We start from the raw sequence: 15,524 nt of genomic DNA on the forward strand, positions 1-15,524 counted from the left end.
AGCGTTGTCTTACTGATAGTCAAACACACTCGAGTTCGCCGATTATTCAACGGAGCTCCTGCGAATTGGCTTAGCATCAGAGTTTGGTTGCACTTTGTATATCAATTCACGTGCGCGTCGGAGGCATAGCCATCATCTGCCATTCTGGTGAAACCGTAGAGTCCAAGTTATCAACAAGAGCTGCCTACATTCTGAGGAAGTGGTTTTCTGCATTCATTTTATTTGTCCGCGCTATCTCATCCCTCCAAGATGGGATGGAATTAATTCTGGTGTGCGGCTTGACAAGTTGCATTTGATCCATCTCTCTATTTTGTTTGAAAGTAATTGCACTGCTCAAATCTGTGTGGAACATAGCTGTTAGTTGCTGATCTTGTTTGAAGGAATATATAATCTCTGTACAAAGTAGGTGGAGCTATGGCCGTAAATTGGCAAATGCTAAGAGGCTACGCAAACATGCTTGGATTCATAGACCACAGCCATACATACTATGATGTCCAAGTTGTATTTGATATCTTCCAGTGAGTTATCAATGATGATGCTAGCCGAGGGTTTAACTGTATCCAGTTAGCGTCAGTAAATTTCTGAGTCTAATAAGTGGTTAAGTGAGTATATAAGCCACACTGGAAGTTAGTGCGCACAAGCCGGCGCTAGTGAACCTCCTTAGTTATCAGACACCTCACTCCGGCTTTGGCTCTCTGCGTCGCCAGCATTTTACTAGGGGGTGTGATGTGAGAGCGAGGAAGATGAAGATGTCAGTGCCTACATAGTTAGAACATGGCGCGTCGACTTTTGTAGAATAGGCGCTAGCACAGCACGCTAGCCGCTAGGGAAGGGTGAGGCTGCGTATACTGCGGGAGCGGCACGCAGGTTGTCAAATTAGGGCACACCTGACAGAAGCAGATCGTCACTCTTTTGAAGTTGCATGGGCCAATGTCTGATCAGGGTCTCAGAAGTGAGTTCCTTCAGCGTTCTCAACGTCTCTACACTCAATTGTCGACATCTACTGCCCTAGAATCGCTAAGCGCATGAGATACAAGTGGGTCATCTTGCCTCAGTATGACCACATATAGATTGTCATGTACGGCTTCGAATATCTTCTCTTCAAAGACTATGGCCATTGGCAGGAGTTTCGTACTTTTGTTGGAGGTATATTTGAGTTTAACCTGCTTTAAAGCTCACCTGCCGCAAAGAGCTCTTATATCACTGTCCACTTCAGACGAAACCATGCATTTAGACCGATTGAAGTTTGTTATATCGCTCAATAAAAAATTAGAAAGAACAGGTGCCATTTGAAGTGAGGATTCAACAGACTTGAAAACATTCTCGTGACTGTCCACGTTGGACGCATTGACAAAAGCTGGACAGTGAACGACTATCCTCTGGTTATTCCGTTGCCAGCTATTCATGATGTTAGCCATGGAACATCGATTATCAGAGCCAGGGTCCCTACCAATTGCTACATTCTACCGCAACGATAAAAGCTGGTGCTTCCCTCACCGGCGCTCCTCAACTGTTATTCGGACCAAATTGCCTCCCTTGCACACAGTGTGAGACCGAAGAAAGGTCAGCAACACTGTGGGGAAGAAGTCTCCAACAGAAAAGCAACACCGCGAACAGGGGATTAATCAATGAGTTACGAGTGCCGACTTGTGGTGAAGCGCGTTATGCATGATTGCCTATTTAAATTGGATTCTCGGAACAGGCTGCCAACATGAATTGGGAAATCCAATATCATCTATGACTATTTTCTATCATGTCCGATTTTGATGTGTCTTTAGCCGCCGTGTTTAGTAAACTGCGTTGTCGCAAGGGATTTCCATCAACAATCCAACTAGCAACTGGAGCAGAATCGTTGGATCGCCCGAAATCTCTCTAAGCCAGTGTGCGAACCACAGTTAGCCCAAGTACCTGACACTGGCAATGACAATAACTAACTACCTTTAAAACATTTCGTCAGCATACAACATAAAGAAGGAAAAACCAGAGTCAGCTGTGAAACAGAAGCAAGGACCAGTGCTGGGATTGCTCAGCTACGGAGCAGGGCGGAAATGTAAAGACAGGGGGAGAAAGAAACATGGCATGGCGCCTCACCCATGATATGGTACACCCAGGTATCAGGAATGTGGTCCTGCAAGCAAAGAATAATCGTCGCTACCTGATAGATGGAAAGCAGAAGGCCGGGAAGAGAAGTTTGTTGTTGGGTTGGGCAGCCAGCCAGTGAAACTGGCCAGCAAGCCAGCAGCTTAGTTACGTACATACAGCCAATTCGCGGGAGACAAAAACCGCAGCCTCACTTTTTGCGGGCCAACGCTACCCACCACCCCCCCCCCGCCTAACTTCCCATTCCCTACGTCCCACATCAAAAAGGGGAAATTAAAATAAAAAATGATCAATATAAATCCAAAACGGCCAATATTACGCCGTCCACCCCCTTCGCAACCAAATTGTTGAACTTAAACCTGTTGTTGTATGTATCATTGACCCAACCGCCCACTCACTAGCTATGGAGATACCCACTGTCCAGTCTCCATACTTTGGGTGCCCATGCATCCAGCGCTGGGAGTAAAACCAACTGCCTGTATCCCTGCTACCGACAAAACACAGTAATCATTATCATTCTTATCCATAATGGCTAATGTAAAACACATTTCACCTGCGGGTGGGCGGGCATGGGGGCAAGCTTGCTTGCTACGTACAAGCCCTCCTCCTTCAAAGTCTTATTCTCGCTTTTTGCACGAACAAGTTCTGGCTCTGTACTTGTAGGGAAGGACACGGATATTGTATATATTCTTTTCCATTTTAAAATAAAAGTTAAAAAGTTGTGCCCGGCTTCAAATAATTGTAAGAAGTAAGAAAGACGAGGGATTTTGTTTTCTGCCACATATGTATTCTGGTACATCGTGTCGTCGTCGTCGTCGTCAATGTCATCCTCCATCATCCTTCCTGGACAAGGTGGGTATCTATACATAGGCACCAGGCCAAGCCAATAATAACAATCGAAGGCAAATGCCAGCAGCAATCCGCGGGGTTCCCCCGGGCCAATGAAGGCAGGTTGAAGTGCCTGATAAATTTCCACATTTCGAATAGGTAAAGTAAAGTAGTTAAGAGTAAGAGGGTTAGATAATGAGAAAAAGCGTTGGTTCATTTAGCAAGGCCAAAAAAGAAATGAAATGAAATGTAAAATTTTTCACCCGCTGAGCCATCTTGTTTATGTGGAGTTTAGTGAAAAGATGGGTTGATATGAGTGGGTATGAGCGAGCGGGGAACCCGGACGATTGAATTTTGCATCCTCATGAGAGAAGGAAAGAAAAGCCAAGGGGGAAAGAAATTATGAACAATATATGAAGAAAATAGTAGTGAAAAAGAGAGAAGAAGAAAAGAAGAAAAGAAAAAAGAACTCCTGAAACTCCACCCGCCCACCCGCGCGTTGAGGCTGTTGAACCGCCCCTGTTTTGGTTGTAAAAACAGAATCGACATAAGCTCTCAATGCAGCATGAAAAATAACATAAATGCATGCTGCGTGTGTGTATGGATGTATATATGGAGAAAGTTTTATTAAACAGAAGAAAAAAGTAAAAAAAGCAAAAAAGCAAAAAAAAATTGCCCTGTTTGCGACATCCCCTCTGGCGTATCCGTTTCGCAAGCAAATGTTTTGTTGTGAATATGATGCGATGCGACGCGACGGGACGTGTTTGCCGATGCGGTACGGGGGAGGACGAGAAGAGGATGAGGAATGGGAATTAGGTAGAAGAGGGAGAGGAAAGCAAGTTGCTTTGTTTTGTATTTGTCTTTTTCTCCCTTTTCCTCCTTCAGGCAGTCTCCGCGAGGAACAAGCGTGGATGTTGTGATCGTGGCTGGCCTCTCATTTCGACTGTGGGAGCTGCTTGTTTGAGTTTATGTTGATGTGGCTGTTTTTCGGGTATTTTTAAGTTCCATTTTTCTTTAGAGGTCCAGTGGGTGAGTTGCGCAATATTGTTAGTAGTAACAGTTCCCCTTTCGCCGCTTCGAATGCCTTTGTGTGTGAAAGGGCGTTGTCGCAGGACGAAAGGGAAAAAAAAAATTTGTCTTCAAAGAAAACCCTTCAAAACCATCTTTACCTCATATAAACCAACCCTGTTTTCGCAAAATGGCCCCCGAAGGTTGTTTTGGGTTGCGCAGGCTATACACTCCACTCCATGGAAAGAAGTATATAGCCAGCCCACCCCGAAAAAAAGATTGTCCACAGGGGCCACTCCCATTTCTGGTCGGTTAGACGATATCCCAGACATCCTCCGCGGCATGACAGAACTTGCTACACGCCACGCTAGCACTAAGGCTATAATTGCTGATACTAATCGTATCATCCTTGAAGCCATCAGCAAAGTCATCGCGGCCCTTGGCCATCGCGCCCACGAAGACGCAAATGCTCTCCTTGGGCCCCAATGACTCGATATAATCATTCACGCGGACGACGGGCGCATCAAAGCTCAGCGTCACCTTGCGACAGTTTGGCGGAAGATGGTCCGTGATGGGATTCTTGATCACCTTCAGCAGCTTTTCTTGTGAATTGGTGGAGCGGATGGAGAGGCGGTGCAGCAGCTGGACCATCAATCCAGCAAACCGCTTGAAGGTTCGTGGGATGCGCACGGTTGGGCTGACTTCGATGAGGACACCCTTTGCGGTGTGGATGTAGATTTGCAGTTTTCCTGCTTTGTTGATGGGGGAGTCGAGGAGGGTGAGGAGACACTATGGTTTGCATAAATACGATTGATTAAGCCCAGGTAGATTGGTTGATTAAGTTTAAAAAAAAAAAAAAAGGCAATGGAGGAGGGGAGAAGGAGGGGAGGGTCTGTATGATTTGCAACCGAGGACGGAAAGGGTAAATCCAAACCTGATGAGTGATATCCGGGCGAGCATCGCTGATATCCCGATTCATCTTGCGCATGACGCCAATGTGCTCATCGCTGTTGAGCAGCGAGTATTTCTCCTCCCTGCCATTGGCATTTCTGCCGCTTGGCGAGGCGCGGTATGTTTCCAGACTCGCGTTGGAAAGGACCACGATCAGTCGTTTGGTTTCCTTATCGTGGGAGGCGATGGGGACATGCTGTTCAGCGACCAGCTGAGGGAGTTCGGGGGGAGGGCAGGATTGGGTTCCTGAAGTGCCAAAGACGGTGCTCCGGTTAGCAGTCATGATTTCGCGGTCTCCTCCTCCTCCTTCTACTTCTGAAGAATTCGTTCTGATCCTATTTCGTGATGTGCCCGGGAAAGCGTAGAATGGATGAAAAGCGAAAAGCAAATGGAACATTCCCGGAAACTCTTGTATGAACCGGACTCTTCCTTTTCCAATTCAAAAGAAGCGGAATATTCCTTTACTTCACACTACAATGCGGGGTTGGATTGGATTTGGGTTGGTTGGGGTGTAAGCACACAAACATCATCGCAGCAGCGAGGGGAAAAAAAAAAAAAAAAAAAAAATTCGTGCCCAAAAATGACCAACTTAGAGCTGTATCTTTTCTTCGTCGGGCAGCCACCAACAGAAAAAACGAAACGAAACGAAAAAGTTTAAAAAAAATGAAAATAAAATAATAAAAGGACTTACTAGGCCGCTTTCTTTTGCTCTCAGCCGGATTGGTCATCTTGTAGAAGTGGATTAAGACTGGTGTTTGATAGCGGGATAGGACAATCGCACACAAACGGCGGGGAAGCAATAGGAAGGAAAGGGCTGCTGGATGTGAGACAATTGAAAAGAATAATGAGGTGATCGGGGGGAATCCTCTCCTCTTATTAAACAGTCTCGACCAAGCCAGGTGCTGGGAAGTTGAATAGGGCGAAATAAAAATCAGTCAATAGAAAGGAGAGAAAAACAGAAAGGAACGGGAGAAAAGGAAATAAAATAAAATAAAATAAAATGCTAGGGCACCAACGGAGGAAGACACCCTTCACAGAAAAAAACCCAGTTTTTTTTTATAGTTTCAATGTAACCCAGCGGCAGTGAGAAACCCTGACAATTTCTTACCAAAGAGCACACACCTGAACCCCTGCCAAAGGAATATTGTTGGCAAAAATGCAGTGTATAACTATATGAATTATTCCATCTGTTTTGGATAGTTACTCAGTTTATAAATTCCAGAGTGAATGAGTGTGCATTCACACAAATATGCTTCTTCTAGTTATCTACCCAGTCCATTATTTCAGAACTGCAAGAAAGCTCCTTTTTAGATCAATCATTCAATAGGAATGAATTAGATGTCTATTATTGATATATTCTACCTCATTCACAGAGCAAATCAACAGAGAGAGTGCTAAAAATATGGAAAAGCATGAAGTGTGTCTTCCCTGGCCTGATTTTTACAGTTGGCAGAGGGGAGTATGTTCCTGGATGGCATGGAACTGAGGACCATCCCAGTGAAATGAAAATAGAATGAGAGATCAGGCCATATAGTGAGGGCATGCAGGGCAGCACGCAGGTGGTGGCATCAGTGACAAATGACAAAAAACTGGTCTAAAACCCAAATAGAAATAAATGAAGAGTGGGAAACTGGTTATTATATCAAGAACACTCTGCTGGTTACCAGGCCACTTAGTTACATTCCCACCCCCCTGAACCCTACCTATACTTATTTACTGACATGCTCTTTATCTCTCCGTCCCGCATGTCCATCTCATTCCATACTGCTTACAAAAACAAAACCCAAACAAGAAACCACAGAATGAAAGGAGCAAGACTGAAGCCGACGCATGAGATCATGAAGTTGCTTTAAATGAAATTCAAAAGGGGAACACAAAACGAAAGGAGAGAGGGGAGGGAATAAGAGGGTTAAGAAAAACAAACAAAGAAAAAGAAAAGAAGAGAAAAGAAGGAGCAAAAGAATGTATGGCAGGAGTTAACAATCAGACCAGCGCGAAAAACACACGGATGCTAAACCCTTCTTTGACTTTCCCTTCCCGCCTCCCGTTTCCTTCTGCTCCGCCTCTCGGCCCTTCCACTGCTATACACTGTCGGCGCAAGAAAGGAATGAAAGAGAAGGAAGAAAAAGTACAGTAACACTCCGATTAGTTACCTCGCATATCTGCTCTTGACCCTTTCTTTGTGGTTCATATCGATTTTTAGGAAACTGAAAAGAAGGATAGGAAAAAAGATGTACTGCTTGGAAACATATATGATATTGATGGGGTCGGCCACTCTCTCACACATGCTCTTTTTTTGGTCGTTTTTATGTTTCTTGTTGTTCCAGCTTTCTCTTTTTCATTAACATTTACCATTTCTCTCTTCTCTTGTCCCTGGTTGAATGGCTGATTGTGCCGGCTGACAAATGCGTCGATTGATCCATATTCCTCCGGCCCGACCAACTCTGCCAGACCAACACAGAGCAAAGCAAGAAAAGAAGGGAAACATGATCTATTCCATGGCAGCAAGCAAGGAAGGCATGTCTTTTCGAAGGTTCAAGGTGGGGTGGGATATGTAGCGGGTGAAAGGAGGGGCGTTAAAAAACATAATTTAAAAAAATGGGTGGTTGGGGTAAATATGGAGCACCATGTGAACGTGTTGGCCGTTGCATTTAATTCATTAATCAAATCGCGTATTTCCTAGTCCATTCGCGGGCTGTCGCTTCATACCGCGGACGATCGGTCTTGTAAACATGAGCAATTTCAGGTACCAAAGGATCATCCGGGTTCGGGTCTGTGAGCATGGAACAGATCGAAAGTAGGACTTGAGAAAACCAGGCATGTTAGCAAATAGCCACAAACAGAACTAATATAGGGAAACGCGGGTGGATAAGACAAACCCTTTGATATAGTCAGGGCAGGGCTCCATTGGTCTCTGAGGATGTCCAGGCAAATGCTCCCGTTTGAGTTGATGTTTGGATGGTAGATGAGCGTAGTAAAGTTGACCTTGGGTGGCTTGAATGGATAATCGGTGGGGAAATGTATGGTTAGGAAGAAGACACCACCGGAATAAGGGCTGTCACCCTATTATCGTCCAAGAAAAAAAAAGATATGTTAGTCACCGTCTCTCTCCTGTCTACATTCGGCCATGTCTCAACTGTAAAAGCCTGATATCTCCCATCAAATGTGGATTTTTTTGCTCTTGCAGTTGCAAATAAGGGAGGGGGAAAGGGACAGCATATCAAGTATCTTTAAAAAAAAAAAAAAAAATTATGACTTACAGGGCCCATGATAGTCGCTTGCCAGTGAAACTATTGTGGTATAACCAGGTCAGTCCACGCCCTCTTTTCAAACCACGACAACCAGACATTATACACCACCCAAGTAGGGATGTGTTCTCTCCAGTGCGAGCCTTGTATAACTCCACCATACCGAAACAGATCGGGCATGGCAACGTGACACAGGGGCTATAGAACCAAACCTACCAAATCATCTCCAACGGGGCCAGCAGAACAAGACGAAGGGGGATCGCTATATCGACATCATTTAGTAATCATTTTCCTCAGCTGAACCGCAGGATGCTTTTGCAGGGGCGTGGAGGAAGCGAAATCAAGAGGCAGCGCGCCCCGCAGGCGTGGTTGGTGACGGTGGTGGGGGTGGAACACCAAAAATGGCCAACGAGAAGAAGGCTACTCACCGTCCCAGGTCTGAGAGTTCCTTATTAATTCTCTTGAGAGCCATTTCGAGAGAAGAGGGATGTGAGATAGAAAGTAAGGAGAGAAAGAAAGAGAAAGATTTGAAAGAAGACGAGCAATAGACGAGTGGTGGTGGTGTCGTGTGCTGCGAATCCTTGAGTGTTTCGAGAGGGGAGTGTTCTGTCTGAGCGACGAGTTAGCGGTGAGCTGGTTGGGGGGCATCCAGGACACGGAGTCCAGACTGAGAACAGATGGACGGACAATAGAGCCAACCTACGCAATATGTTCTGCAAGCAACGGTGATGGAATGAGGGAGTGTCTATGAAGATGTGGATGGTGGTGGTGGTGAGATCTGGTGGAGGGGAAAAGTCACAGGTTGACGAGAAAACAGACAACAATGGAAGAAGCCGCCGCCGCCGCCGCCGTGGCTGTACCAGCGATAAGGGCGGGGGAGAAATGTTATTCCGGAACACAGCCAATCACTGCGCCCTGTTTGCCACTCCAGCCGTCTGAGGTAATGGAACCTGCCATCTTCCACTCTTTACCTTTTCTTCATCGTTCTACACAGTTCCGCCCCATGTGCTGAACATTCAATTGGCCTACGCTTTGACTCGTCAACCAAATAGGTGACTGGTTTGAAGAAATTACTCAAACTTAGCGGGAAACTAAAGACATGATGGAAGCTGTTCTGAGAAAAATCGAGCGAGTAGCGATGTGATGTGGGTATTGTTTCCTCCTCTTGTCGGAACTGATAGATTGATTATGCTTAAGAAAGGCCATGTTGATCGCCCTGGAAATTAGTGTGTAACTGCTCGCTGCCCTGGTTATGAGATCAACCTCTCCAACAATCGTTCTCCTCAAAGTCTTGCAGAATTATATCGATATATTCGCCTGCCCCTGAGAGGCGAAAGATATGAGCTGGGGAGAAGGGGTATCTATGGACAGGTATTCTCTGGGGCAGAGGGTGTGGTAACAGAAGTCTTAGTCCCGTTACAAAATGGACATGCTGTTCCATACCCTTGAACGCCTCACCGGAGTCAAATGCGTGTGAAATTATACGACGATGGCAGTTGCAGATGAGGCAAAAGCTCCAAACAAATGATTTTTTTGCCCAATGCCCCTGTAAGTTCATGCCCGCCTGTTTGTGCCTGTTGCATCATGGAAAGGTGTGAATTATGGACGACTGGAGCATTCCTGCCTGTGACTTTCACCATTAACAACATCAGCAAAGAAGCGTAAGAGCGCAGTGGAGAGGGAGCGTCGCACATGGTAGAAAGAAATAATCTAGAAGGAGATCTGCAAAGGAAATCGTTTTCTCGCGCAGCGGATCATCAAAGTCGATATCCTTTTCCTTCCCTAGCGACATCTAGTTCCACCAAGTCAAAGAAAACACGTAGTAGGGTTTCCTTTAATAGCTCAGACAGCGACAACTCATGGGCATAGTTTTAGCCAAGTAAACGGCGACTATATCCATCCCTTACGCTATCGTTATTGCTGTAGAAAATCAGCGATACTGTAAATTCCGCATTGGGCGTAAGAGAGCGTTGACTTGCACGCAAGAGGGTCGGGCGGAGAAATTGATAAAGCGATCCCGATTCTAGGATGCTAAGGGGAAACGATCTCCAGAGAAATCGAGAAAGTCAGTCAAATGATTGGAGGGAGGTTCATGTCCGCCTTGCTGCGCCTTGGTAATGGGATTTAGACAAGTGCCAACACGACGGCGAAGAACCGCGCTGGTTGCTCTGGAGATAGCTGTAGTCCCCGACACAGCCGGGTCCGCTTGGCGTACGTGAAGAAGGACCTCGATGGTGGGATGCCATTTTGTTCTAATTCCCGGGCAGAAACACTTTCGGCACCTAACCGACCTTTCAAATTATATCCAGGGGTCGGGTGATCCCGTCCCCCCACGTATAACCACTAGTTATATCGACCCAGTTTATGAAATACCCAATCGGCAAAAGGCAGCTGTCGAAAAACAATTTTTGTCTCGGGCAAAAACCCAGGCTCATTCGAAAGGTCTCAAGTATTCAAAGCTGAAGCTCAATCGGCTGGGGCGCTTCCAAAAATGCTAGGTTAATCGTGATGGAGCGCTAAACTTTAAGGTAGGTAGGTAAGTTTAGGGCTGGCTTTTTTAGTGTATTAACGTCTTGGCATGCTCTCATCAATTTATCTAGTTAAGGCCTTAAAACACTTGATACCCCAGAAAATGAGTAATTTATGAGTGATTTCTTTTCGAATCAAAGAGACGGAAGGTGCCCCTTCGTACAAAGTCATTCTTCCCATAGAAAATGCGGGCGCTGCTACTTTTCGCAAATCCAACACTCTTTTGAAAGGCCCTAAAGGATTGGGATGGTAGCACATATATTGTGAGAGCTAAGCACGATTGCTGAATGGAACGGATGACTGGATTTTGCATTTTCCAATCCCCTTTCTAGCGGCAGCTTCCTATGCATAGACATGTACATGGACATGTGACTTACTACAGTTATCGGGGAGGGATTCAGAGATCGAGTCGCTGCAAAGATGATCCAGGAATTCTGGAATGGCGAATAGGTTGCAGGCTGTTGTGCTTGGAGCCCGAGACTAGCAATTAGGCGGTTGGATACAACTCGTTCAGGGAGAATCGAGATAATATCGCAATTTGATACGGAGCCACTGATGTTTGAACAGGGTAAAAATGCCCTTCTCAATGCCACGATAGAAGGAACTCACCGAGAACATGGGAACGGTGGATTGTGCATGTACTGGACATATACCATGTCCGATCTTCCCTTTTTCACACGGATTTTCCTGTTATTTAATCATATAACGAAAGAGAGAGACAAAAGAATAAAAAATAGATTTATACTCCGTACGTCTGTTGCCTCCGATTCCTTGCGAAGCGTGATACCTCAGGGTTATTTCTCGAAACTATTGCGATGCTGTCAGAACAATCGATAGAAAATTATAACCACATCAATATCTTTTCATTTTCCTGATGTGGCAGTTGGATGTCGAGGTTTTATGCGTCCTTCGTTTGTCGATTGACCAAGGACCATATATGGTGGTTCGCGTTGAAGCGCATGCGATTATCCGAATGTAATATCTCCAAGTATCGTTGACGAGGTCAATAATGAAAGGAAAATCGTGTACGCATTCTATTTTATTTTTCTTTAATGTTGATCCCAAGGGATGATCGGGGGAATCCATGTACCATGGATGGTCTGGTGAAGTACCACGTTTAGACTGGCAGCAGGGCCGAACATCGAGCTTGTTTTTTTAGTTAACTCCAGTATGAAGTAAACTTGAACATGACAACGTAGTTATTTGCCCGTTCAAGCATATCATATTATTCTCAAGGAAGGCTATTGATAGCTGGCCCATCAGCCACGAGCCATCAGCCGGACACCCCGGCCCGCACCAAGAGGATTGGGTTTCCTCCCGCAACCAGCGGCAGCTCTGACCCATGTGTTGTGCCAATAGCGATGAGGTGCAGAAGCAGTTGCTCAGGAGCCAGGTGACTCTTTGTTCCCTGGGCGATTTGTGTAGCTTCCTCTCAACAGGGCCTGACAAGCACAAAAGAGTTCTGGGAATGCGATGCGAAAGCGCAGATAAGGGAAATGCCTGCTTCTCCTCGGTATGCACCTCAACTTGTTGTGCAAAGCCTCGCGTGGATGGTTTGATGCAGCAGTCCGCATGGAACTGGCTGGCTGCCCTGGCTGGAAATTCTCATCAGTGGTCCATAATATGCGTTGCAGTTATGGTTTAATGCATTCTTAATTCTTGAAAGTTTTGGGCTAATATCAACTGTATCACAATATGTGTGGGAACAAAAAGCAACAACATAAGAACATCTCATTATTATACGAACAACAATATGGTCGATTCGGGGTGTATGCTGAGGATCTCACCGTTCTCACCAACTGAGCCAGCCCGCTAAGCAAGGAGTAATCCCTCAGCAACTAATCACTTAGCCATCCACAAAAGGACGGGCTTAAAACAAACAGAGCTTGTTCTGCGCTGCAAGCCACCAACGATCCAGTTCCTCGACTTTCGGGCTTTCTCCTTTAAATTCCTGTTTCGCAGGTTGGGCTATATGCAGAGAAGAAAAAATCCGGAGTCTGAGCGTGAACCTCCATTGATCAAATAAATAAATAAATAATCCCGTCCCAGCCCCGTCACTAAAATTTTATCTGAGCCCACACGATATTTTAATTTTTCTCATTTCCTTTCGTCTTCAGCTTGCAATTCTGACCTGCATGAAACCTTTTTTCTTCCTGCGTCCTCTACGCTGTCGATCACCGTTTCCAGTGGCCCTTTTTCGCCTGATAACCACCCAGCATCCAAATTCAGGATGAAGATCGACCTCCCCTTGACCTTGGCCCTCGTGGCAACGACAGGAATGACAGCAGCACAGAGGGTCAGGGTCGAGCTGTGTAGAGTGGGGTACCATGTATGTCGTCCATCATGTTCGACATAAGCCTACATTTCGAGAAATATATATCCAGTTACATCATCGCTATGATTTTAACAATAATTCTTCTTCCGCCTCCAGTGCAATGCCGATATCGATTGCCAGGCAGATCCAGAGTGTCAAAAGAAGGCAGAGGTAAGGACCACACTGAGGCCCTTTCTTTCTAACCTCCGCTTCAAGAAAAAAAAGAAAACTGAAATGAAGGAAAGCAAGAAAACTGACCATCCATATTCTAAAAGGGTATGGACCAGAAACTAAAGACCATCGCGGTTTACTGCCATGATCTCAAGCATCGCTGTGAAGTCGTATGTTGTTCTCTTCGTCCCCTTCCACTACAATAAAAAGCCCGGTAGGAGGGTTGAGGTGTAGCTAACACTTGTCTTGTTCAAGGTATGGCCAATTAAGAGTTGAAAGGGATAATTTTTAATTATGAAACAAATCAAAAGTGAGCCGGCAGAGCGGCAGGGAAGTTTGTGGGCGGTTTTTGCTAGAGATACCAAAATACAGCTCAACTTAATGTTTTTTATTCTATTTATTTTCATAATTTTTTTAGTGGCAAATGCGACAATGCCGCGGGTTGATCAATCCACTTCCGCGATAACTATCCAGGACCCATGTTTTGTCTCAAAAAGCAGGTTGCACGCAAAAGCCCAAAAATCCAAGACACAATAACTATCACGAGTATGCAAGCCCCTGTTGCGGAGCAAATGATTCATTTGAATTCACGAAGGAATGAAAATTATTTCTCAATGGATGTATTACGTTCTTCAAACAATCCATGCATAAAATCTCTATATCTATCATGTTGGAGATGTTTATAAGATATACTGGTGGTTGACAAATCCTGTTCTTATTGGCAATGCCGACCCTGGTGAAGCACACCCTTCCAAAGTTCCCTTTATGCAGTGGGTGTTGGCATCCCTATCGCCCGCTAGAATGCCACGTGACCACACCTATTTAAGCAGTGCTGTGCCTGCTAGATAGTTACAATTAACGAACCTTCCACCTCCATCAGCGTGGCTATAGCCTTTTTCCATCAGGTGGATCCGCACGGCCCAGAGGTCTAAGGCGAATATAATTTACGTGGTAAAAAGGCAAAGCAACAGATAGACGTTTGTTTGCTCCGTTACTTTAATCATATTTCGGCTTCGGCAAGGAATTAAACCCAAAGGAAAATTATGAGAATTCCATCTCGCTCACCGAGGATATGTATTGGAGGCAATACCTAACATGTTTGCATGTCTATCACCTATTCTAAGATTCTTTCATTGATCAATGACCAAACTATGCCCCAGCCAATATTTTCTAAAGGCATATTTGTCCGCGATACCTATCGACCCGACGCCAGCATCCCATTCTCAAAACGCATCATCTCTCTGTAGATGAGTGTGAAAAGAACAAAGAAAGGTATTGCGGCCACTTGTTTTTTTGTAAAATTCGGGCAGAAACCCCGGGGGAGATGCGATGGTAAAAGCGCCAATAAATCATGGATGATATAAAATATATCAGAAATATTATTCCCAGAAAGGTTCGTGAAGAGCATCTCATGCATGAATGAACTGATCTTTTGATGTAACAGACTCAGAACATGATTCCTCAGTCTATACTTACCAGCTTGGAATATTTTGCGGCAATGGATTATTAGTTCTATTATATTCCCCCACTTTATTCCCCTAATACCAGTATATAATATTACATGCAAAGCCCACAACGAAAACCCCCCTTCTGACATCCGTCCAGATTTCTGCAATCGGCGAGACGAATGCGGCGGCTGCGAAAAGGCCGTTGTTTTTCAAAATGTCGTTGGTGGTGCATGAACGGGGACCCTGTATATTGTGAACAATATTCAGACTATTATCTTAGGGCACGATCAATGAGTCTCTCTATCCCGCTGATTTAGCCAACAAGGCTCTGAGCTGGAGTGGGGACCAGAAGAACAAAAAAAAGGATGAAGAAGCATTGCATACATCGGAGCGGACATCTAGAGACTGACTACTGTTACATACAGGCTGATATGAAACGCTGCCCAGTTGCCTGTCAAGAGACTTGGTGTTTTATCGTATGTTTGTGTCCCTCTGGATAGTGAAGAAGGTTGATCCGGACGAAACAAGAAGCAGGTAAAATGTTAGTAATACGGATAATCTTAATGGGAAATCTAATATGGGCCCCTTAGCGGGGAACCTGCATAGCTAATCGAAAAATCTCGCGCAAGGGGACTCTAAATGAATTAAAGTGTTCCAAATAGGTGGGGATAGAACAGGGTGAAAGTAAATGTGGTAGAAAAAACCGAGTTGATGGTAGTCAAGGATTCGCAATAACATTCACGTTATGACGGAATATCAAAATTTGCTCTTACCAGAGCCTCTATGTCAACCAATCAAATAGCCTTGCCTTCAAAAGTTCAAATGCCCGTTGCAGGAGAGGATGGAAAATCACCTATGCCAGTGATCCTGTATCCCAGTGCTTTTGGCATGAATCTCTGTGATCTCATTTCTTTTTTAGGTTCCGGA

At 45.1% G+C, this 15,524-nt stretch overlaps 5 protein-coding genes across 5 annotated transcripts; 3 read left to right on the plus strand and 2 right to left on the minus strand.

Annotated features, from left to right (window-relative positions):
• Positions 1-4,248: 4,248 nt before the first annotated feature.
• On the minus strand, positions 4,249-5,615 carry HCBG_07730 (nucleolar essential protein; the record flags this gene model as incomplete). Its single annotated transcript, XM_045434779.1, has 3 exons — positions 4,249-4,725; positions 4,871-5,133; positions 5,579-5,615. 3 exons carry the CDS (start codon positions 5,613-5,615, stop codon positions 4,249-4,251), a joined length of 777 nt encoding a protein of 258 aa, XP_045284085.1.
• Positions 5,616-7,395: 1,780 nt separating this feature from the next.
• On the minus strand, positions 7,396-8,896 carry HCBG_07731 (ubiquitin-conjugating enzyme; the record flags this gene model as incomplete). Its single annotated transcript, XM_045434780.1, has 6 exons — positions 7,396-7,690; positions 7,767-7,950; positions 8,148-8,177; positions 8,352-8,397; positions 8,564-8,741; positions 8,823-8,896. 5 exons carry the CDS (start codon positions 8,605-8,607, stop codon positions 7,551-7,553), a joined length of 444 nt encoding a protein of 147 aa, XP_045284086.1.
• A 62-nt stretch (positions 8,897-8,958) lies between these two features.
• Positions 8,959-9,584, plus strand: HCBG_07732 (uncharacterized protein; the record flags this gene model as incomplete). Its single annotated transcript, XM_045434781.1, has 2 exons — positions 8,959-9,075; positions 9,363-9,584. 2 exons carry the CDS (start codon positions 8,959-8,961, stop codon positions 9,582-9,584), a joined length of 339 nt encoding a protein of 112 aa, XP_045284087.1.
• Positions 9,585-11,755: 2,171 nt separating this feature from the next.
• Positions 11,756-12,309, plus strand: HCBG_07733 (uncharacterized protein; the record flags this gene model as incomplete). The annotated part of the gene is made up of 2 exons (XM_045434782.1): positions 11,756-11,772; positions 12,024-12,309. The coding sequence occupies 2 exons, from the start codon at positions 11,756-11,758 to the stop codon at positions 12,307-12,309; spliced, it is 303 nt and encodes a 100-aa protein (XP_045284088.1).
• Positions 12,310-12,825: 516 nt separating this feature from the next.
• On the plus strand, positions 12,826-13,544 carry HCBG_07734 (uncharacterized protein; the record flags this gene model as incomplete). Its single annotated transcript, XM_045434783.1, has 4 exons — positions 12,826-12,993; positions 13,096-13,149; positions 13,254-13,319; positions 13,405-13,544. The coding sequence occupies 4 exons, from the start codon at positions 12,895-12,897 to the stop codon at positions 13,423-13,425; spliced, it is 240 nt and encodes a 79-aa protein (XP_045284089.1).
• Between the last annotated feature and the right edge of the window lie 1,980 nt (positions 13,545-15,524).

Source organism: Histoplasma capsulatum (assembly GCF_000150115.1).
Source record: "Histoplasma capsulatum G186AR genomic scaffold supercont2.14, whole genome shotgun sequence".
NCBI lineage: Eukaryota > Fungi > Ascomycota > Eurotiomycetes > Onygenales > Ajellomycetaceae > Histoplasma > Histoplasma capsulatum.